The 24,095-nt window shown below is 47.1% G+C and overlaps 1 protein-coding gene across 1 annotated transcript in view; it reads right to left on the bottom strand.

Annotated features, from left to right (window-relative positions):
- Positions 1-16,885, bottom strand: part of PTGIS (prostaglandin I2 synthase) — a 43,992-nt gene extending 27,107 nt beyond the window's left edge. The window contains exons 1-2 of the mRNA XM_082271689.1: positions 16,797-16,885; positions 8,470-8,593 (exon numbers count right to left, since the gene is read on the bottom strand). Of these exons, the coding sequence (XP_082127815.1) occupies positions 8,470-8,593; positions 16,797-16,867 (195 nt within the window). The 5' untranslated portion in view covers positions 16,868-16,885. The remainder of the gene's footprint in view (positions 1-8,469; positions 8,594-16,796) is intronic.
- Between the last annotated feature and the right edge of the window lie 7,210 nt (positions 16,886-24,095).

Genomic DNA, 24,095 nt, shown 5'->3' with positions numbered 1-24,095 from the left:
TGCACCATTCTACCACACAATTACCCTGCACCATTCTACCACACAACCACCCTGCACCATTCTACCACACAACCACCCTGCACCACCCTACCAAACAACCACCCTGCACCATTCTACCACACAATTACCCTGCACCATTCTACCACACAATTACCCTGCACCATTCTACCACACAACTACCCTGCACCATTCTACCACACAACCACCCTGCACCACCCTACCACACAACCACCCTGCACCACCCTACCAAACAACCACCCTGAACCATTCTACCACACAACCACCCTGCACCATTCTACCACACAACCACCCTGCACCATTCTACCACACATCCACCCTGCACCATTCTACCACACAACTACCCTGCACCACCCTACCACACAACCACCCTGCACCACCCTACCACACAACCACCCTGCACCATTCTACCACACAACTACCCTGCACCATTCTACTACACATCCACCCTACACCATTCTACCACACAACCACCTTGGACCATTCAACCACACAACCACCCTGCACCACCCTACCACACATCCACCCTGCACCACCCTACCACATAACTAGCCTGCACTATTCTACCACACATCCACCCTACACCATTCTACCACACAACCACCCTACACCATTCTACCACACAACCACCCTGCACCACCCTACCACACATCCACCCTGCACCACCCTACCACATAACTAGCCTGCACTATTCTACCACACATCCACCCTACACCATTCTACCACACAACCACCCTGCACCATTCTACCACACAACTACCCTGCACTATTCTACCACACAACCACCCTGCACCATTCTACCACACAACTACCCTGCACCACCCTACCACACAACCACCCTGCACCATTCTACCACACAACTACCCTGCACCATTCTACCACACATCCACCCTACACCATTCTACCACACAACCACCCTGCACCATTCTACCACACAACCACCCTGCACCACCATACCACACATCCACCCTGCACTATTCTACCACACAACTACCCTGCACCACCCTACCACACAACCACCCTGCACCATTCTACCACACAACCACCCTGCACCATTCTACCACACATCCACCCTGCACCATTCTACCACACAACTACCCTGCACTATTCTACCACACAACCACCCTACACCATTCTACCACACATCCACCCTACACCATTCTACCACACATCCACCCTGATCCACTCTACCACACATCCACCCTGATCCACTCTACCACACATCCACCCTGATCCACCCTGTACCATTCTACCACACAACCACCCTGGACCACCCTACCACACATCCACCTTGATCCACCCTGCACCATTCTACCACACATCCACCCTGCAACACCCTACCACACAACTACCCTGAACCATTCTACCACACAATTACCCTGCACTACCCTACACCATTCTACCACACAACCACCCTGCCCCATTTTTCCACACAACCACCCTGCCCCATTCTTCCACACAACGACCCTGCCCCATTCTTCCACACAACTACCCTGCACCATTCTACCACACAACTACCCTGCACCACCCTACCACACAACTACGCTACTTCATTTTATTATGCAACTACACAACCCCATTGCACCATTTCTATTGCACATCCCACCATACAATACAAAAACCACACCACACTATTATAACATGCAACCCTACTATATAACTACAGAACCACCCTGCTCCATTCTACCACATAACTACGCTACTTCATTTTATTACACAACGCCACTGCACAACTACACTCACCATTGTATCACACAAATCACATGAATTTAATAAACCACATTTATCATTGTATCACACAACCCTACTGCACCATTGTAGGATACAACCCCACCACACCACACTATACCATACCAATATAACAAAAACTACACGACACCACCATATAACCACACTGCACAACTTTACACAACTACATGGGTGTGCAAAATCCCCCCTAGTGTCTGGGCTTCAGGAATATTTGGATCCTAGTTCCAACCCACCTGTGCATTCAGACAAGCTGAGCTGCACCTGAGCACCATGAGCAGACCATACCAATGGATCCTGCTTCCTGGTAGGCAGAGAGTACTCTTCCAACCAGTAAATACAAAAAAAACAAATCTAGACTTTTCATTGGAGTGAAAAATACCTAAGCAACTGGCTTCAGAATAATCAGAGGGAGACCCAGAGAAATCTATACTCTTAACTATACTGAACAAAATTATAAACGCAATACTTGTTTTTGCCCCCCTTTCTCAAGAGCTAAACTCTCAAGAGCTAAAAGATCTAAGAAAACCGGCATTCATCCGCAAAGAGAACATCTCTCCAAAGTGCCAGACGCCATCCAATGTGAGCATTTGCCCACTCAAGTCGGTTAGGACGATGAACTGCAGTCAGGTGGAGACCCCGATGAGGACACCGAGCATGCAGATGAGCTTCCCTGAGACGGTTTCTGGCAGTTTGTGCAGAAATTCTTTGGTTATGCAAAGGGATTGTTGCAGCAGCTGTCCGGGTGGCTGGTCTCTCTCAGACCATCTTGGAGGTAAAGATGCTGGATGTGGAGGTCCTGGGCTGGTCTCAGACAATCTTGGAGGTTAAGATGCTGGATGTGGAGGTCCTGGGGTTGGTCTCAGACAATCTTGGAGGTTAAGATGCTGGATGTGGAGGTCCTGGGCTGGTCTCAGACAAACTTGGAGGTTAAGATGCTGGATGTGGAGGTCCTGGGCTGGTCTCAGACCATCTTGGAGGTGAAGATGCTGGATGTAGAGCTCCTGGGCTGGTCTCAGACCATCTTGGAGGTGAAGATGCTGGATGTGGAGGTCCTGGGGCTGGTCTCAGACCATCTTGGAGGTGAAGATGCTGGATGTGGAGGTCCTGGGCTGGTCTCAGACAATCTTGGAGGTGAAGATGCTGGATGTGGAGGTCCTGGGCTGGTCTCAGACCATCTTGGAGGTGAAGATGCTGGATGTGGAGGTCCTGGGCTGGTCTCAGATCATCTTGGAGGTGAAGATGCTGGATGTGGAGGTCCTGGGCTGGTCTCAGATCATCTTGGAGGTGAAGATGCTGGATGTGGAGGTCCTGGGCTGGTCTCAGACCATCTTGGAGGTTAAGATGCTGGATGTGGAGGTCCTGGGCTGGTCTCAGACCATCTTGGAGGTGAAGATGCTGGATGTAGAGCTCCTGGGCTGGTCTCAGACCATCTTGGAGGTGAAGATGCTGGATGTGGAGGTCCTGGGCTGGTCTCAGACCATCTTGGAGGTGAAGATGCTGGATGTGGAGGTCCTGGGGCTGGTCTCAGACCATCTTGGAGGTGAAGATGCTGGATGTGGAGGTCCTGGGCTGATCTCAGATCTCTTGGAGGTGAAGATGCTGGATGTGGATGTCCTGGGCTGGTCTCAGACCATCTTGGGGGTGAAGATGCTGGATGTGGAGGTCTTGGGCTGATCTCAGATCTCTTGGAGGTGAAGATGCTGGATGTGGAGGTCCTGGGCTGGTCTCAGATCATCTTGGAGGTGAAGATGCTGGATGTGGAGGTCCTGGGCTGGTCTCAGACCATCTTGGGGGTGAAGATGCTGGATGTGGAGGTCCTGGGCTGGTCTCAGACCATCTTGGAGGTGAAGATGCTGGATGTGGAGGTCCTGGGCTGGTCTCAGACAATCTTGGAGGTGAAGATGCTGGATGTGGAGGTCCTGGGCTGGTCTCAGACAATCTTGGAGGTGAAGATGCTGGATGTGGAGGTCCTGGGCTGGTGTGGTTACACGCGGTCTGCGGTTGTGAGGCCGGTAGGATGAATTGCCTTTGAAGACGGCTTATGGTAGAGAAATGAACATTCAATTCACGGGCAACAGCTCTGGTGGACATCCCTGCAGTCAGCATGGCAATTGCACCCTCCCTCAAAACTTGCGACATCTGTGGCATTGTGCTGTGTGATAAAACTGCACATTTTAGAGTGGCCTTTTATTGTGGCCAGCCTAAGGCACACCTGTGCAATAATCATGCTGCAGAGGCGTAACTAGAACCTTCAGGGCCCCAGTGCAAGAAACCATGAAGGGCCCCCCCGACCCCTGGCTGGGGCCCTTCCCTTCAAGCCTGGGGCTCTTCCCACTGATCCTGGGGCCCTTTACTCTCATTGCGGGGCCCTTTATTATTAACCCTTTTACAAGTTCTGCAGCGGGCCCCCTTCCTACCATCTTGGGGCCTCCCCACGGTGGTGGAATGCCAGGGCCTGGTTGCAAGTGTGACCTTTGCGATCCTGGAAGTTCACCCACTGGTGTCAGTAGTTTTTATTTTTTTGCTATTTTAATTGTATTATTTTATATCATTTTATTTTTTTATTTTTACAATGTCACAGACTATGACTCTGTCCATTCAGAAAAGGAAGGAGCTGGTAAATTACATATTTACCGACCCCTTCCTGGTTCTCTATTGTGACACATCCCCTGCAGCAGCCGGCAGGAGTGGGAAGGGAGCACAGTGTGTGTGTGTGTGGGGGGGGGGGGATCAGGGAAGCACACAGGGGCCCAGAGACAGCAGAACACAAGTGAACTGGATAGGAGGAGCGGTGGGGGCAGCATACAGAGGAACCAATCTCCTCCATTTTCCTTCTGCTGCTACAGGAGGAAAAAGGAGGACAGTGATTTCTCTACATGCTGCCCCCGCCGCCCCTCCTATCCAGGTGTACAGGGGAGCCGCACAGGCCCCTGGAGCATGGGGCCCGGTTGCAATTGCAACCCCTGTAGTTATGCCCCTGTCATGCTATCTAATCAGCATCTTGATATGTCACACCTGTGAGGTGGATGGATTATCTCAGCAAAGGAGAAGTGATCACTAACACAGATTTGTGAACAATATTTGAGAGAAATCTGACTTTTGTGTATATAGAAAAAGTCTTAGATCTTAGAGTTCAGCTCATGAAAAATGGGGGCAAAAACAAAAGTGTTGCGTTAATTTTTTTTCAGTAAATGTAACAATCGCACCAGAAAACAATATTGTCCACCCAAACTGCACCATTGGTGAACCACACTCCGGCCTCCCTCTATTGAAAATAAATGACTTCTGTCAGGTTTTGGGTGAAGCAAATGATTCTGGGGGGGGGGGGGAGATCTTTATATAAAAATCAGTGGAATATTCGGGAGATGAGAAGATCACCTGGGGCGGCTGTGCACAGGAGGAGACATGCCGGGGTTAATCATCTTCATACCAGAAGTTTAGACTTTGAATTCAGAGCCGCTGATCTAAAAAAGCATGCAGCAAGGGAAGTACAAACATAACCTGCATGAGCACGCTTGTGATTTAGGGCTGAAGCAAAGGATCAGAATGATAAAACTAGAAGGAGCCTGGCAATGGCAGTGTGCATATTTGTCACTCTCAGGAGAGGTTCCCTTTAAGGTTTCCCAGACTTGAGAAATGCTATTGTTGCAGCCGGGGAGGGTGTGGCGCTCCAGCGGATGGTAGCACTTGCAGAGCCCCGAGGGGAGCCGGGAACAGATAGTTTACCATTTACAGCTCATTTGCACGTGCTTCAAAATGTGACATTGGACCCTTTTATTTTTTATTTTTTTTTTCAAATATAATTTTTATGAAGGATTCAGTGTGGATTAACAATTCTCATACATCACAAGCATAATAACTTAACCGGTAATATATAAATAAACAAATAGAGAAGAAATGGCAATTCCCTCTCTACTTAATACATTCACTGTGATATTGTTTATATTTCCCATCCCAGGGACATTATACACATATTACACTCACCCACATTTCCATTTACCTACTAAGGAAGAAGGAAGAGGAAAAACAAGACAAAGAAAAAAAAAAAAAGAAGAGAAAGAGGAAGAAAAAAAAAAAAAATGAATGGAACCAATGGCAACGTCCAACCACTTCAAAACCCCTCACCCCATAAGGGTCCTCCCCTCTTCCGAGAGGACAAACATATTCCATGCTTCCCACGTCTGGATATACAATATCTCTCTCTCTGTTATGATTTGCTGTTAATATCAAATCTTCCATCTTATTTATTTCCTCTACTTTCTTTATCCAGTCCACTACTGTTGGTGATGTATTTTTTTTCCATCCCTTCAGGATGAATGATCTAGCTGCATTTGATAAATGGCTCACAATAGATCTCCTATATTTTTTGGTTGAAGTTTCTGTTAACTGTAGAAGAAAAAAAGGCCGGATTCACTGGGATCTCTTCCTCTGTAAATTTCTGTATAATTTTTCTAACCTCTTCCCAAAAACCCGTTATCCTAGGGCAGTGATGTCAAACCTTGGCACCCCAGATGTTTTGGAACTACAGTTCCCATGATGCACTTTGCAGTGTAGTTGAGCATCATAGGAAATTAGTTCTAAAACATCTGGGGTGCCAAGGTTTGCCATCACTGTCCTAGGGCATGTCCAGAATATAGGCAACATTGTATCCTGTTCCTCCCAGCAGCGCCAACATTGATCTGATACATTACAATAGATACTATGCAACTTAAATGGGGTGTAATACCACCTTGTCAATATTTTATAATTTGTCTCCTGTATTTTGGTACACATTGATGAGTTAAAAAACCCGCTCAATTATCCGTTGTCACAATTCATTTCCTTCTCCCATCGATCAAGACAGGGCATTTTAAATTGTTCCCAGGGTACCACGAAAAGATTATACATTTTAGATAAAACATGTGCCAAAATCCGAGGTTCTGAACAATACTTTTCAAAAGGTGTCAACTGTCTTCCATAGTCTTGAGGGTTAGGGGCCGAATGTAGGAAATTATGTAATTGTAAGTGTAGTGTATTAACACAGACATAAGGCGCTCCAGAACGGGAGCCCAAATACCTCACCGTTGTCTACCAATTTCTCTATCGTGGGCCAGCCATTCTCTCTCAAAAAAAAATGCGCCCCGAGCCCACCCACTTGTGTGACAATAGCGAATGAAAATTCGCTATTGTCACACGGATCCTCCTCCTGGCCAATCAGGAAGCAGGTTTTGAGACCCGTTTCCCTATTGGCCGAAAGGAGAAGCCATGACATTGGGCATGGAGGAGGAGGGAGGAGACGCAGAAGACAATGCAAAGAAGCCGAAGCCGCCGCCTGCTGCTGCAGGGTGAGTGAGGGGGGGGGGGGTCCTGTCCTGTCTCCTGTCCTGTCTCCTCCTATCTCTCCTGTCTCGCTGTGGTCCAGGGGGGTATGGTGTGCGGCGGCCTGGTGTGGTCCGGGGGGGGGGTATGGTGCGGTCCGTCTGCCGCCCCCCCCCCCCGTCCCATGGACCACCAGCCACCACTGATTTGAGGGTCTTTTATTTAGCCCCCATTCATATCGGTGCAACCTATCATGTGATTATACAGGTCCCTAGTGTTAGCGATGGAACCGGTAAAATCAATGCAATGTCGACTTTGTGGTGCCGCACAAATTTGAAAAAGAAGTTCCTGCACTATTTTTTTTTTTTAGCGATTTCAGGTGTGACTTGCATAGACATCAGTGCAAGAAGTCGCACAGATGGAAGCCATGGCACACTGACATTGTGCAATTTCAAAGCTGCATTAAGTGTGAACCAGCAGTCAGACTTAACTTCTCTTTGTTTTGACGGTATTGCAGGTATGAAAAATCCCAGGATGCACTGGGAAAAGTGAACCGGAAAGACATCAGCAGTCACTTCTGGTTCAGGTAAGTAAGGAAAGGATCCCGCGCTATGGAATTTTTAAGGAAATAAAGGGGCTGCAGCCTCCCTAAAATATGGCAAAAGCTATATCAGGGTATAGTTGTATAGGGGTAGGGAATTGGCGCCAATTCCCTACCCCTATACAACTATACTTCTGGTTCAGGTGTTTATATTCTGGAAGGGTCTGGTGCCGACGTCACATCTGGCGTGCAGCAGGAAGGCAAATGGGGGTCCGGACTGAAGCAGAGCAACTAGCAGATGGCACACGTAGTGGTCAACATGGAATGCAATAGCAGAAGGTGAGTGGAGACCAGAGAAAGGACTGAGCGGTGGAGGATCAGCAGAGCTGGGGGACTGGAGCAGGAGAAATTAGCAGATGTCACAGGTGGTGCGCAGTGCGGGAGCAATATAGCGTGAGATGAATGGGGATCAGAGAGAGGGCGATCAGCAAACCAGAGGATCAGCAGAGCTGGGGCTACTAATAAGCTGGGGATCTGCTGAGCAGGGATACTACTGAGCTGGGGTTCTGCTGAGTGGGGGTACTACTGAGCTGGGGATCAGCTGAGTAGGGGAACTACCGAGGCAGGATTTTACTGAGCCAAATAGAGATTAAAAACACACAGGGTATTTGCCAAGTTTTAGTAAAGCATGTTAATGCGGTAAGCGCTTGTTGAAGCAAGTGTAAACCAGCCATTACTGTCATGACAGAATCCTTGTGTGTGGAGTGTCCAATCATCATTGTGAGTGTGAAAATGACCCATTCATATCACCAGCCTGGTCACACCAATCTGTCACATTACAAATGTTTGCAATTCATGCTTACCGTGAACACGTCTCCATGTTTGGCTTTCATGCGTGTCAGGAAGGCGGCCGCGTCCCTCCCAAATTCTAGTGCGTGGCCCAACCATGGGATTAGCCCACGGTCCAGCGGGGGCTCCTTCTGCCTCCTGCAATGAGACACAACCACATTTAGGATCTGCAGCTTCATTTCACTTACCTTCTAGACCAAAATCAGCCACCCCAGCACAATGAGCATGGATCTGTACAGGACACCGGAAACCAGGAACTACCAACTACATCACACTGGACACAGCTCTGTACCATCAGACCAGACACCGAGTGTAGCTCCGCACAGCAGGCCAGACACCAGGCATGGCTTCTTATATTACCACAGACATGGGGCACAATCACTTACAGCAAACACCAGGCAAGGCATGGCTTCATACATCACACAGGATGCTGCTGCGTACACCAGTCCAGATACTTGGCATGGCTCCATAAAGCAGAAAATACATGACTTCGTACATGACACTGGACACCAGGCATGGGCCCATACATCATAGCAGACACCAGGCATGGGCCCATACATCAGAGCACACACCAGGCATGGGTCCATACATCAGAGCAGACACCAGGCATGGGTCCATACATCAGAGCACACACCAGGCATGGGTCCATACATCAGAGCACACACCAGGCATGGGCCCATACATCAGAGCACACACCAGGCATGGGTCCATACATCAGAGCACACACCAGGCATGGGTCCATACATCAGAGCACACACCAGGCATGGGTCCATACATCAGAGCACACACCAGGCATGGGTCCATACATCAGAGCAGACACCAGGCATGGGTCCATACATCAGAGCAGACACCAGGCATGGGCCCATACATCAGAGCAGACACCAGGCATGGGTCCATACATCAGAGCACACACCAGGCATGGGCCCATACATCAGAGCAGACACCAGGCATGGGTGCAGACACCAGGCATGGGTCCATACATTAGGCCAGACATGGGAACAGCATTGAAGATGGCACAAGAAACATCTCCGTACATCAGAACAGGACACCAATTTATCCATCACAAGGCACAGCTTGGTACATGACACCAGGAAAGGCTTCATGCATCAAACCAGACCTGGGGCAAAACTCCACATATCAAACCAGACATGGATCCATACATCGAACTTGACACCGGGCAGGCACAGCTTTGTACACCAGAGCAGATACTTGGCATTGCCCTTTACATCAGAACATACGCCGGACATGGCTTTGTACATCACATCAGACAGTGGAAAAGTTTTGTCCATTACACTGGACACCAGAAAAATCTGCATACATCAGAGCAGCCATGGTCTGTACATCACACTGGACACAAGTTTGGTACATCACACACCATGCAGACATGTAGCCATCATGAACCGCCTTATGGTAATCATTGTGCAGAGGTTAGGATCCCGTCTGGTTGACTCCATGAGGTCATATTGTGTGACGGCTGAGCGTTGGTGAGGAAACCACAGCTGCTAAAGTTTGAATCTGCCCACACACAGGAAGAGGTGACATCTCTGTAACCCCTGTGGGTGAAATCCTGACTGGACACCAAGGAGACCATCACACAGCGATGACGGTTTTTGCACCGAGGAATCCTCGAGGAGGAGGGGGATTTCCACAGATTCCCCGCTCTTTCGAAGGTGGTGTCCCCTTTGGATTTCAACTCAGTTGTGCGAAGTTCACTGTATGTTGGAACCTCAAATTATATACATCTTATATGGAATGTATATACACACACAGCAATGTGCACCGCCAGCCACTTCACAGCGCTGCAAACTCCTAGTACCTCCGACGTCTATCTGTCCTATGCCAATACTGCCAATCTACACATTACCCTCCTTAACCACTAAAGCCCCGGAAGATTTTACCCCCTTCCTGACCAGGGCCTATTTTGCGATTCGGCACTGCGTGACTTTAACGGACAATTGCGCGGTCGTGCGATGCTGTACCTAAACGAATTCAATGTCCATTTTTCCCCACAAACAGAGATTTCTTTTGGTGGTATTTGATCACCTGTGCGATTTTTTGATCATGCGCTATAAACAAAAGAAGAGCGTCAATTTTGCAAAAATAACAATATTTTTCACATTTTTTTTTTTATGAAATTCCCCCCCAAAAAAATGTAAAAATCAAAATTTTTTAACATTTTAGGCCAATTTGTTTTATGCTACATATTTTTGGTAAAAAAAAAAAAAAAAATCGCAAAAAGCGTATTTTGATTGGTTTGCGCAAAAGTTATTGCGTTTACTAACTAAGGGAAAGATTTTTGTCATTTTTGTTGTTTTTTTTTTTTTTTAAACACGTAATGGCGGCGATCTGCGATTTTTTTTTTTTGCGGGACTGCGACATTGCGGCGGACAGATCGGACCCTTGACTGACATTTTTTACACTTTTGGGGTTACCAGTGACATTACTACAGTAATCAGTGCTATACATATGCACTGTTACTGTAAAGATGACACTGGCAGTGAAGGGGTTAACTTTTTTTTTTTAGAGGGAGGGGTTATGTGTGTCCCTAGGGGCGTGATTCTTACTGTGATTGGCTGTGGCTAGTTGTGTAAAAACAGTGATCAACGGTCCTACATAGTAGAACCGTATGATCACCATTTTTACACAGGGAAGAATGACAGGCGGCTTTGTTTACATTAGCCGCCTGCCTTTCTCCCGGTGTCACGGACGATCGCGAGTGCCCGGCGGACATCGGGTCCGCCGGGCACACGCGCGGGGGGTGGGTCCGTGACCGAGCGGGAGTGGGAACGCGTATCTGGCGGCGCAAGCTCGCTCCCCAGAGCCTCACAGGCTAGCGACGTAGACCTACGTCGCTTTGCCTGTGAGGGGCTGACTGCCGCAGTAAATCTACTGACGGCAGTCGGCAAGGAAACCTTTCGTGTGTCAATCTAGATCTTAGTGCTGCACAGCAGACTGAAACAATGTAGCAATCAAGCTTCTTTTTTTACATGCCTGATGTTGTTGAGTAATAAGTAGTGGAAAATCATTATGTTTTTTCCCCATCTTCTATGCAACTATAACAGAAGGCAGAACGTTGCTGTACAATACGGCATCCAGCAGGGCTGTAAGATCACATTATGATATAAAGTATGGAGAGACATTGAAAGATGGAGAAATACAGCATTCACCGCACACCGCAATATAAAATACATTCCTGTCCCTACCCTCAGACACCCCAACCACAGGAGGCTCAACACAAACATCCGACCACGGGAGGGTCACCCAATCATATAGGATACTCAACAATTATATGACTCAATGTTATGTAGGGAGGAAAAAATAAATAAAATGGAAGGCCCCCCCCCCCCGGTGGAGGAGGATCTCACTTTAAAGGGTAACTCCACTTTCGTGGGAAAAAAAAAGAAGCAAATAAAGACAAAATAATATAGTGTATACAATTGCGACACAAATCATATTGTAATTGAATGTTATTAACCACTTCAACTCTGGAAGGTTTTACCCCCTTAATGACCAGGCCATTTTTTGCGATTCGGCACTGCGGTACAATTAATATCCTTCCCCCTCCCCCCCCCCCCACAAATAGGGCTTTCTTTTGTTGATATTTGATCACCTCTGCGGCTTTTAGATTTTGCGCTATAGACAAAAAAAGAGCGACAATTAAAAAAAAAAAAACATAATATTCTTTACTTTCTGCTATAAAACATTCCCCAATCAAAAAATGGAAAAAAAATAATAATTTTTTATATCAGTTTAGGCCAATTTGTATTCTGCTACATATTTTTGGTAAAAAAAAATGAAATCCCATAAAGCGTGTATTAATTGGCGTGCGCAAAAGTCATATTTCTGGCATCCCCTGCAACAAAAATGTCATTTATTTTCCCTCCCTACATAACATTGAGTCATATAATTGTTGAGTATCCTATATGATTGAGATACTCCTAATAGGAACACGTCTAAAGGGATTCAGACCCAGCAGATGTCCTCATTGGAGCCCTGCAGCTGCCACAGCTGATAGATAATTATGAAACCCCTCCCATTTGACCCACTCAGCACAGAGGAATAAACAATGACTTCTTCAGAATAACAAAAGGTAGGAATCTGCAACAAAGTTTGTTACAATCCCTGCAATGTACAGAGATCACCCAGAGGGGAAGGTTTTTTTCTCATCAAAAGTGGATTTACGCTTTAAGTAGAAATTGCATATTACTGACTTAATACCCAATACAGATTATTAAGTTAATGTGCAGACTAACTATATATCACCCAATACATAAATACTCAGATAGGTAAAATTAAAAAGGAGTATTAGATAACAGTCATCTAACACTAATCATCTAATACTCCCCAAACAATACTGATATATTACAGAATACCTAAAACTCCTATAATGATATTCACCGAAAACCTGCTCTATACCGAATACACATCTAACACCAAATAATAAATCTCTTTAAATACTTATTATACATACAGTATATACATTATTATACACCATGAGTATGTATATACATACTTATTATACATAATACTCTATCACAACCACCTAATTCTACATAATTATTCTCAGCGAATGCTAACCCAACAATAATACTGAGCTAATCATTTACATAATTACATAATACTCATATAAATCCAAACTAATTCATATTATCCAATACTCACCTAATAATTATCTAATAGTACTGAACTCATGATGCTCCCCTACTACTAATGCCTGACACTCATCTAATACTCATTCAATCATCTGTGCAATAGTCACTTAGAACTCTGACCCAACCCTCACCTATGTGAACTTACCTCATTATACCGGAATTAAAATCTAACACTGACCTGTACTAATCAAAATATTCCCCATCCTATGCGACTCCTCTAATACTCACCCAATAATACCCAAATTGTTTCACTCATCTAATACTCCGCTAATGACCCTCCCCTCCCATTACTCTCCTTATCATACTTGTGTAGAAATAAATACTCCCCTGATGGTCTCATCCTGGAATGATTTGTAGAATGTATTTTGGTGTCGTTCTTAGACCCGTCACACATCAATAGGTCATCTGTGGGAGCTTAGTGAATTCCATGAAACAACCCGGGTGTAAGAAAAAGGTAGGAGAGCGCCAACTGTACATCAGATCGGCACTCACCTGCGCACTGTCCCCACAGGTGAGTCACCTGCAGTCCACACACAAAGTCCCTCCAGGTGTGTGATCTATGGTCTGCACACAAAGTCCCTCCAGGTGTGTGATCTATGGTCTGCACACAAAGTCCCTCCAGGTGTGTGATCTATGGTCTGCACACAAAGTCCCTTCAGGCAGTTCATCAGCACACACCTGTTTCTCCTAAATGATCTGTTCCCTTTTCACAGTCCCTCCAGGTAAGTTATTTGTAGCCCCCCCCCTTACATACAGTCCTTCTAGGTAAGTTATCTGTAGCCTCCCCCCCACACACACACGCACAGCCCCTCCAGGTAAGTTATCTGTAGCCTCCCCCCCTACATACAGTTCTTCCAGGTACGTTATCTGTAGCCCCCCCCCCCCCCACACACACACACACACAGACCCTCCAGGTGTGTTATCTATGGTCTGCACACAAAGTTCATCAGCACACACCTGTTCCTCCTAAATGATCTGTTCCCTTTTCACAGTCCCTCCAGGTAAGTTATCTGTAGCCCCCCCTCCCCATATACAGTCCTTCCAGGTGAGTTATCTGTATCCCCCCCCACACACACACACACACAGTCCCTCCAGGTGTGTGATCTATGGTCTGCACACAAAGTACCTTCAGGCAGTTCATCAGCACACACCTGTTCCTCCTAAATGATCTGTTCCCCTTTAACAGTCCCTCCACAAAAGTGATCTTTAGCCCCCCCCCCCACCCCACAGACATAGTCCCTGCTGTGTAAGTTATCTGTAGACCCCCCCCCCCCCACACACACACACACAGTGTTATCCATACTCTTTTCATGCAGTCCCTCCATGTAAGTTATCCACAGTCTTTCAAGGTAAGCTATCCACAGTCTACACACACAGTCATTCCAGGTAAGATATCAGGACTCACCTGTTCCTCCTAAATGATACCTGTTCACACAATCCCCTCAAGGTAAGTTGTCGGCAGTCCACACACAGTCTCCTCCAGGCAAGTTGTTGGCGGCCCCCTCCAGGTACGTTGTCTAGGTAAGTTGTCAGCAGTCCACACACGGTCCTCTCCAGATAACTTGTCAACGCTATTTTCACATAGTCCCTCCAGGTAATTTATCTGCAGTCTATACACAGTCCCTTCAGGTAAGTTATCCACACTCTTCGCACACAGTCCTTCCAGGTAGGTTATCAGCAATCACTTGTTCCTCCTAAACTATACTTTCACACAGTCCCTCCAGATAAGTTGACGGCAGTCCACACACACAGTGTCCCCTCCAGGTAAGTTGTCCGCAGTCCACACACACAGTCCCCTCCAGGTAAGTTGTCCGCAGTCCACACACCAAGTTCTCTCCTGGTAAGTTGTCTGCAGCCCACGCACATTCCCTTTCAGGTAAGTTGTCAGCAGTCCACACACAGTCCCCTCCAGGTATGTTGTCCGCAGTCCACACACACAGTCCCCTCCTGGTAAGTTGTTATCACTCTTTTGCACATAGTCCCTCCAAGTAATTTATCTGCAGTCTATACACAGTCCCTTGAGACAGGTTATCAGCACTCACCTGTTCCTCCTAAGCTATCTGCAACCTTTTCACACAGTCCCTTCAGGTAAGTTATCGGCACCCTTTTCACAAGTTATCCTCAGCACGCACACAGTTCAGGTAAGTTGTCTGCACGCTTTACATACAGCATTTACTTGCACACAGTCCCTCCAGGTATCTGCACTCTTTACACACAGTCCTTCTAGGTAGCCACCCTAGGTAGGTGATCAGCACTCACCTTCACAGTCCCCCCAGGTAGGTGACCAGCACTCACCTTCACAGTCCCCCCCAGGTAGGTGACCAGCACTCACCTTCACAGTCCCCCCCAGGTAGGTGACCAGCACTCACCTTCACAGTCCCCCCCAGGTAGGTGATCAGCACTCACCTTCACAATCCCCCCAGGTAGGTGATCAGCACTCACCTTCACAATCCCCCCCAGGTAGGTGATCAGCACTCACCTTCACAGTCCCCCCCAGGTAGGTGATCAGCACTCACCTTCACAGTCCCCCCCAGGTAGGTGACCAGCACTCACCTTCACAGTCCCCCTAGGTAGGTGATCAGCACTCACCTTCACAGTCCCCCCAGGTAGGTGACCAGCACTCACCTTCACAGTCCCCCCCAGGTAGGTGACCAGCACTCACCTTCACAGTCCCCCTAGGTAGGTGATTAGCACTCACCTTCACAGTCCCCCCCCAGGTAGGTGATTAGCACTCACCTTCACAGTCCCCCCCCAGGTAGGTGACCAGCACTCACCTTCACAGTCCCCCTAGGTAGGTGATCAGCACTCACCTTCACAGTCCCCCTAGGTAGGTGATTAGCACTCACCTTCACAGTCCCCCCCCCCAGGTAGGTGATTAGCACTCACCTTCACAGTTCCCCTATAGGTAGGTGACCAGCACTCACCTTCACAGTCCCCCCAGGTAGGTGATCAGCACTCTCCTTCACAGTCCCCCCAGGTAGGTGACCAGCACTCACCTTCACAGTCCCCCCAGGTAGGTGATCAGCACTCACCTTCACAGTCCCCCCAGGTAGGTGATCAGCACTCTCCTTCACAGTCCCCCCAGGTAGGTGACCAGCACTCACCTTCACAGTCCCCCCCAGGTAGGTGATCAGCACTCACCTTCACAGTCCCCCCCAGGTAGGTGATCAGCACTCACCTTCACAGTCCCCCCCAGGTAGGTGACCAGCACTCACCTTCACAGTCCCCCCAGGTAGGTGATCAGCACTCACCTTCACAGTCCCCTCCAGGTAGGTGATCAGCACTCACCTTCACAGTCCCCCCCAGGTAGGTGATTAGCACTCACCTTCACAGTCCCCCCCAGGTAGGTGATTAGCACTCACCTTCACAGTCCCCCCCAGGTAGGTGATTAGCACTCACCTTCACAGTCCCCCCAGGTAGGTGATCAGCACTCACCTTCACAGTCCCCCCAGGTAGGTGATCAGCACTCACCTTCAGAATCCCCCCAGGTAGGTGATCAGCACTCACCTTCACAATCCCCCCAGGTAGGTGATCAGCACTCACCTTCACAATCCCCCCCAGGTAGGTGATCAGCACTCACCTTCACAGTCCCCCCAGGTAGGTGATCAGCACTCACCTTCACAATCCCCCCAGGTAGGTGATCAGCACTCACCTTCACAATCCCCCCCAGGTAGGTGATCAGCACTCACCTGTTCCTCTGCAGGAAGGCAGCCCAGAGGAGCACAGGGATGAGGATGAGCCAGAGGACAGCCACGCTCATCGTTCTCAGAGGAGGCAGAGCTGGGAGTAGAGTCAGCAGACTCTCATCCTCTGTATATATATATAGAAGGAGGGCGGGGACTCTACATTCCATGAAGACTGCCAGGATCTGGAGGGGGTCATCCTCTCCACCTTCAGTGTTGGGGGTAACGAGTTACAAAGTAACTGATTACAGTAACTACATTACTTTTTTTGGTAACGAAGTAATGTAACTAGTTACAATACTAATATTGGTAACTACACTACTTTACTAGGCTATAGGAAGTAACTACACTACTTTACTAGACTATAGGAGGTAACTACACTACTATACTAGGCTATAGGAGGTAACTACACTACTTTACTAGGCTATAGGAGGTAACTACACTACTATACTAGGCTATAGGAGGTAACTACACTACTTTACTAGGCTATAGGAGGTAACTACACTACTATACTAGGCTATAGGAGGTAACTACACTACTTTACTAGGCTATAGGAGGTAACTACACTACTTTACTAGGCTATAGGAGGTAACTACACTACTATACTAGGCTATAGGAGGTAACTACACTACTTTACTAGGCTATAGGAGGTAACTATGCTACTTTACTAGGCTATAGGAACGCGCTTTCCTGCGTTACCCAAGCCGTGCGATACAATCGTTATTTCGAATAATAGAGAGGGATGAAGTTTATGACTTTTTGTTGCACTTTATGTTTTATTCTGTTTTTTCAGGTTTTGTTCTCATGTTTCCCAAAGCCTGTGTTTATACAATAAACTCTATGCAGAAAGAGTGTCATGTATCTTCTTCTACACGGTCAATTAAGAAAGAGGAGAGTAAAGTAATAAGTAGTGAAGTTACTTTTCAAATGCAGTAACTAGTAAAGTAATCTCCTTACAATTTACAGAAGTAACTAGATACATTTTTTGAGTAACTACCCCAACACTCTCCACCTTTATGTGAACACAACAGAGGCAGCTGAATGCTCTACCTTTTATCATGGGCAGCACACATACTGAGTGAAGGAGGGACAGCCAGGAATATCCTACTACAGGGGTCTCCAAACTGCGGCCCGGGGGCCATGTGGCCCTTTGCTTGTCTTTATCTGGCCCTAAGGGCACTATTTCTCCAACTGGTATGATGCACTATCCTTCCCACTGACACCAACAAGGGGGCATTATTTCCTCCACCCATACCAATGATGGGATACTACTCCTCCTACTAATAGGGGCAATACTCCTCCTCCTCCTCCTACTGACCACCAGCCCTGAGGCCATATTTATTCTCACTGATGCTGGGCCCGGCCGGGACATTTTCTGCCCCCACTGGCCAAAATCCAGCCCTCCTAAAGTCTGAAGGACAATAAACTGGACCTTCGTTTGAAAAGTTTGGAGACCCCTGTCCTACACCCTCACAAACTATGAGTTTGTGTTGCCCTTTAACCACTTAAGCCCCGGAAGATTTTACCCCCTTCCTGACCAGGGGGTATTTTGCAATTCGGCACTGCGTGACTTTAACAGACAATTGTGCGGTCGTGCGACGATGTACCTAAACGAATTTGACGTCCTTTTTTTCCCACAAACAGAGCTTTCTTTTGGTGGTATTTGATCACCTGTGCGATTTTTTTGATCATGCGCTATAAACAAAAAAATGAGCTATAATTTTGCAAAAATAACAATATTTTTCACATTTTTTTATATGAAATTCCCCCCCCAAAAAAAATGTAAAAATCAAAATTTTTATAAATTTTTGGCCAATTTGTTTTCTGCTACATATGTTTGGTAAAAAAAAATCGCAATAAGCGTATTCTGATTGGTTTGCGCAAAAGTTATTGCGTTTACTAAGGGAAAGATTTTTGTCATTTTTATTGTTTTTTTTTTTAACGAGTATTGGCAGCAATCTGCGATTTTTTTTTTGCGGGACTGCGACATTGCGGCGGACAGATCGGACCCCTAACTGACATTTTTTACACTTTTGGGGGTACCAGTGACATTAGCCGCCTGCCTTTCTCCCTCTGTACCGGACGATCGCGAGTGACCGGCGGACATCGGGTCCGCCGGTCACTCGCGCGGGGAAGTTAGGGAGCGAGCGGGGGCGGGAGCGCCCCCTAGAGCCTCACAGGCTAGCGACGTAGCCCTATGTCACTTTGCCTGTGAGGGGCTGACTGCCGCCGTAAATAGTCGTGCGGCAGTCGGCAAGTGGTTAAAGGAGATCTCTGACTCACGGCAGTCCAGGTTCCTCCAGATTTAATGAGCTCCATATGGCGCCCCACGTGGGTAGAGTAGACAGTGGTGCGATCTTTCACTGAACATTTGTATCTGGAATTTGAGCGCCAGCGCTTTTGAATGGTGGTGATGCTACACAAGATGACCGCCATGTTTGCTGTCGCCGAAAAGGAAGAATCTCCAACTCGTACCTCTGCTGTATATGGTGACTCACGCTTGGGGGGGGGGTCATCGTGCTCAGCAATCACCTTTCTTCATCAATGCTAATTGTGGCCAGAAAGGAAAATATACAGATTCTGCCCTGTGGAAGGAAGAAAGATCCACCAGAGCGACAAACTGAGCCCCAGACAGCAGTAAAAACCTGACAGGGGTTCTAAAACATCCCCCAATCCAAAAAAAAAAAAAAATACAAAAAATTGGATTAACATAATTTTTAATAATGAGCTCCTTTGGTGAGGTAAGGAAGCCCGGAACAATCTGCTCCACATGGTACGGCATTTTTAGTTTATATTTCACCAATCTACTCGTTGCCATTCATTCAGGATGGGGGTGAAATTGGCCGAATACCAAGATTTTTTGTCTCTTCATATGATCAGGGCTTAACGAGGGGGAACACAGTTCCGGCACCTCCAACACTGAATGTATGTAATGGCAAGGGGTGGTGGGGTGTGCTGGAGGGTTTACTGATAATGGCTGCTGGGGAATCTATTGTCACTGGTGGGAATGCATTTTTCCACGAGGGTCTATTGTTGCTGGGGGTCTTATGTTGCTGGGAGCTCAGCTGTTGCTGTGAGGGATCTACTGTTAAGGGAGGGGGTTTATTGTTGCCGGTTGCTGGAGGATCAATTGATGCTGGCTGCTGCGAGATCTGTTGCTGCTGCTGGGGATCTGTGGTTGCTGGGGTGCATCTATTATTGCTGGGGGGTATATTGTTGTGTGGGGGGAGGGGATCTTCTGTTACTGGCTGCAGGGGACCTTTTTTTTTGCCTTTCTTTTTATCATTAACAAATTCCATACAAATTACTTAGCACCACAACTGATACTTGGTTCTGTATTCTCTAAAAGGGAAGGTGGGTAGGGGGTGGAACCAAGGGACAGCGCTTGGAGGTAGGTAGGGGGCAGAGACAAGGGGCCACTCAAAAGGTGCACCTATCCTCTGAGAAAAAACGCCCTGCAAGTTATAAATATATGAAGAATTTCAGTGAAATAAGGGTGGCCTCCATGAATTAATATAATACACATTCCATGGATGGGCACAACGTGGCTTCCATGGATTAATATAAAGGAGGCTCTATAGATGGATGTAAGGTAACCTCTAGGTATGGACATAAAGTGACCTCTATAGATACAAACAACACAGCCTCCATGGATAACTATAAAGAAACCTCTATGGATGGAGGTACAGTAGCCTCCATGGATGGATATAAGGTAGCCTCCATGGATAAATATAAACAAGCCTCCATGGATGGTTATAAGGTAGCCTCCATGGATGGATATGAGGTAGCCTCCATGGATGGACATAACACATCCTCCTTGGTTAAAAATAAAGCAGCCGCCGTGAATGGGTATAAGGCAGCCTCCACGGATAGATATAAGGTAGGCTCCATGGATAGATATAAGGCAGCCTTCATGGATGGATATAAGGTAGCCTCCATGAAAGGATATAAGGCAACATCCACAGATGGATATAAGGTAGGCTTCATGGTTAGATATAAGGCAGCCTTTATGGATGGATATAAGGCAGCCTACATGGATGGATATAAGGCAGCCTCCATGAATGGATATAAGGTAGTCTCCATGGATTGATATAAGGCAGCCTCCATGGATTGATATAGGGTTGGCTCCATGGATGGATAAACGGTAACCTCCATGGAATGATATAAGGTAGCCTCCATGGATGGATAAAAGGTTACCTCCTTGGAATGATATAAGGTAGCCTCCATGGATGGATAAAAGGTTGCCTCCATGGATGGATAAAAGGTGGCCTCCATAGATTGATACAAGGCAGCCTTTACGAATGGATATAAGGTAGGCTCCATGAATAGATATAAGGCAGCCTTCATGGATGGATATAAGGCAGTCTCCATGGATGGATATAAGGCAGCCTCCATGGATGGATATAAGGCAGTCTCCATGGATGGATAAATGGTAGCCTCCATGGATAGATATAAGGAAGCTTTCATGGAGGGATTTAAGGCAGCCTACATGGATAGATATAAGGCAGCCTACATGGATGGAAATACGCAGCCTTCATGGATAGATATAAGGCAGCCTACATGGATGGAAATACGCAGCCTTCATGGATTGATATAAGGTAGGCTCTATGGATGGATATAAGGCAGGCTCCATGGATGGATATAAGGCAGCCTTCACGGATGGATGTAAGGTAGCCTCCATGGATGGGTATAGGGCAGCTTTCATGAGTGGATATCAGGTAGCCTCCATGGATGGATATGAGGCAGCCTCCTTGAATGGACATAATACGTCCTCAATAGATGAATATAAAGTAGCTGCCATGACTGGATGAAAGTCAGTCTCCATGCTTGGATATAATGTGTCCTGCATAGAAGCAAATAACTCAACCTCCATTGATGAAAGTAACACGGCCTCCATGGATAGACATAATGTGGCCTACATTGATGAAAATACCACAGCTTTTATGGATAGACATAATGTGATCTCCATTGATGGAAATAACAAAGCCTCCGTAGATGCACTTAACAAAGCCTCCATGAATGGACAACACAGCCTTCATAGATATACATACTTCAACCTCCATCTATGAATTTAAAGACGTTTCCATGGATATACATAAAAGGGTCTATTTACTAAAGCTAGAGAGGGCAAAATCGGTCACAATTCTGCAGAAAAACAATCCGCTTCTAGGTTTTATTGCCAAACCTTAATTAAATAATCTGGGGTTAGAAGCTGATTGGTTTCCCTGCAGAAGTGTGACTGATTTTGCCCTCTCTAGCTTTAGTAAATAAATGCCAATGTGACCTCCATTGATGTAAATAAAACAGCTTTACATTGTAGCAAAGTGTAATTCCTTCAGTGTTGTCCCTTGAAAAGATATAATAAAATATTTAGAAAAATGTGGGGGGTGTACTCACTTTTGTGAGATACTGTACATGAAAGGGTTACACTGACACATTACTGAGCATGTGTGGAGTTATCAATGATACATAATCAGTAATTGCAAACAGGAAGCAATTCATTATTAGAGGACTGCAACCCCCCCCCCCCCAATCACAATGTTACATCACTTCTATGGATCATGGCTGTGTACACCTAACACCAGGCCCATCGCCCAGCCCCACAGTTCACCCAACATCCAATCCACACACTGGACCCATTGTTGCCATGCTATTACAGCTTACTCATTGATCGGAAGGGTCCTCATCTCCGTCCTCTGGAGTCATTCCAACCGCCATCCTGGGATTATGACGTTTGGCAGACAACTGTTGTTGGTTTCCGGAAGTCCTGGGAGGTGCCGATGGGGGAACATTTGTCATTATTCCTGATTTTCCATCCAACATTGGCGGAGATTATTTTGTAGCTAAGCCCCCTCTTCGTTTATCATAACAAAGTCCTCAGTCTGCGTCGCGTGTTTACGGAGGAAATAAACAACGTGTTGACAGAGCACTGACTGGCGAGTAATCTCTTGTGGAAATCTGCGACCTGACCAGATCACGTTCCAGGAATGTCGGCCGAAATAGTCATGAGATTAATTTCCCTGATTTACGTGAATTATGGATTTCTCTCCAGATACGGGAGGACGATATGCTGTGAAAGGAGGAAGAAGCCCTGAATTTCCCCCATCCTGTTCCTCTGTCGTAGATCTCAGGATATTGAAAGCCTATTGTAGAGACTTCCAAGCACATTCGGCGATTCAGGGTCCAGGTAGATCTTAAGTCAAAACTCTCCATTTTTGAGATGAGGCCATGGTGGGGTTGGACGTTATGGTGGTGAAATATGAGCAGACTCTTACCTATCAGAGCAAATGGGACACACGGAGTCAGGGGCGGACTGACCATTCGGGGATTAGGGCACTGCCCGAGGGCCCAGGGTCAGTAGGGGGCCCCATGAGAGGCTACACACTACAGAAAGAAGCCAGGAACTTCCATGCAGGCTATGCTGTGGTAGATATTTAAATGCCCACTCTATGTGGCTGAGCTGCAATTTGTAGGTGGGGCTTTGTGTGGCTTGAGTGTGGACACAGGGGGCCCCATGATCTCTGATTGCCCGGGGGCCCCATGAGTTGTCAGTCCCCCCCTGTGTGACGGAGTATGAACAGTGTAAACACACATTAGGTGCCTCAAGAGTGCCTGTGGGTACCAAACTACTGTGGAGCATACACCATCCATTATGGTGGGACTTCAGTAAGGGTTATGCTGGTGCCAGGGTGGAGAGGGTGAACATGTGTCCCCACCCTCCCATCACCACCCCAGGACCAGCAATGTAATCGAGCAGAGGGGTGATGGTAAATTGCACTGGCTGATTAATGACAGGTTCTCTTGAAAGGATTTAGGAATGTTCCCCTCTGTGTAGTTTGTGCCCCACCATATTTCAGGAGGCGGCTGGAGGGGGTCAGATATTTCACCTGCAGATCTCAGTGTGTGGCCAATTAGTCTTTATCAGCATCTCCGAATCCTGAGCGGCTGCCAATCTTCATCCAGCAAAAATAAATCCTGAACCTTCCACTATCCTGTATTCCAGTCTATGCCAACACTTCTCCACCTGACCATAAATCGAATTACCCTACCTACCCCAACTATATCCCACAGTAGCACCATTGTACCCCCACCACAGCTCTACTTAACTCACCATTTATCCACTTACACCTCCACTATATCCCATCTTGCCTTCACCTTCTACAGCACTGCCCTACCTACCCAACCCTTCCCTCACCTACCTGACTTTGAATCTAATAACCTTGCCGTACCTCAACCTACCCCACTGTAGTTCCACTCCCTCCAGCAAACCTCTAATATATTCTGCCATCCCTCCACCTTTTCCTC

This window comes from Pelophylax lessonae (genome assembly GCF_965119305.1).
Source record: "Pelophylax lessonae genome assembly, chromosome: 11".
NCBI lineage: Eukaryota > Metazoa > Chordata > Amphibia > Anura > Ranidae > Pelophylax > Pelophylax lessonae.
This window is presented reverse-complemented; position numbering and strand designations above follow the sequence as displayed.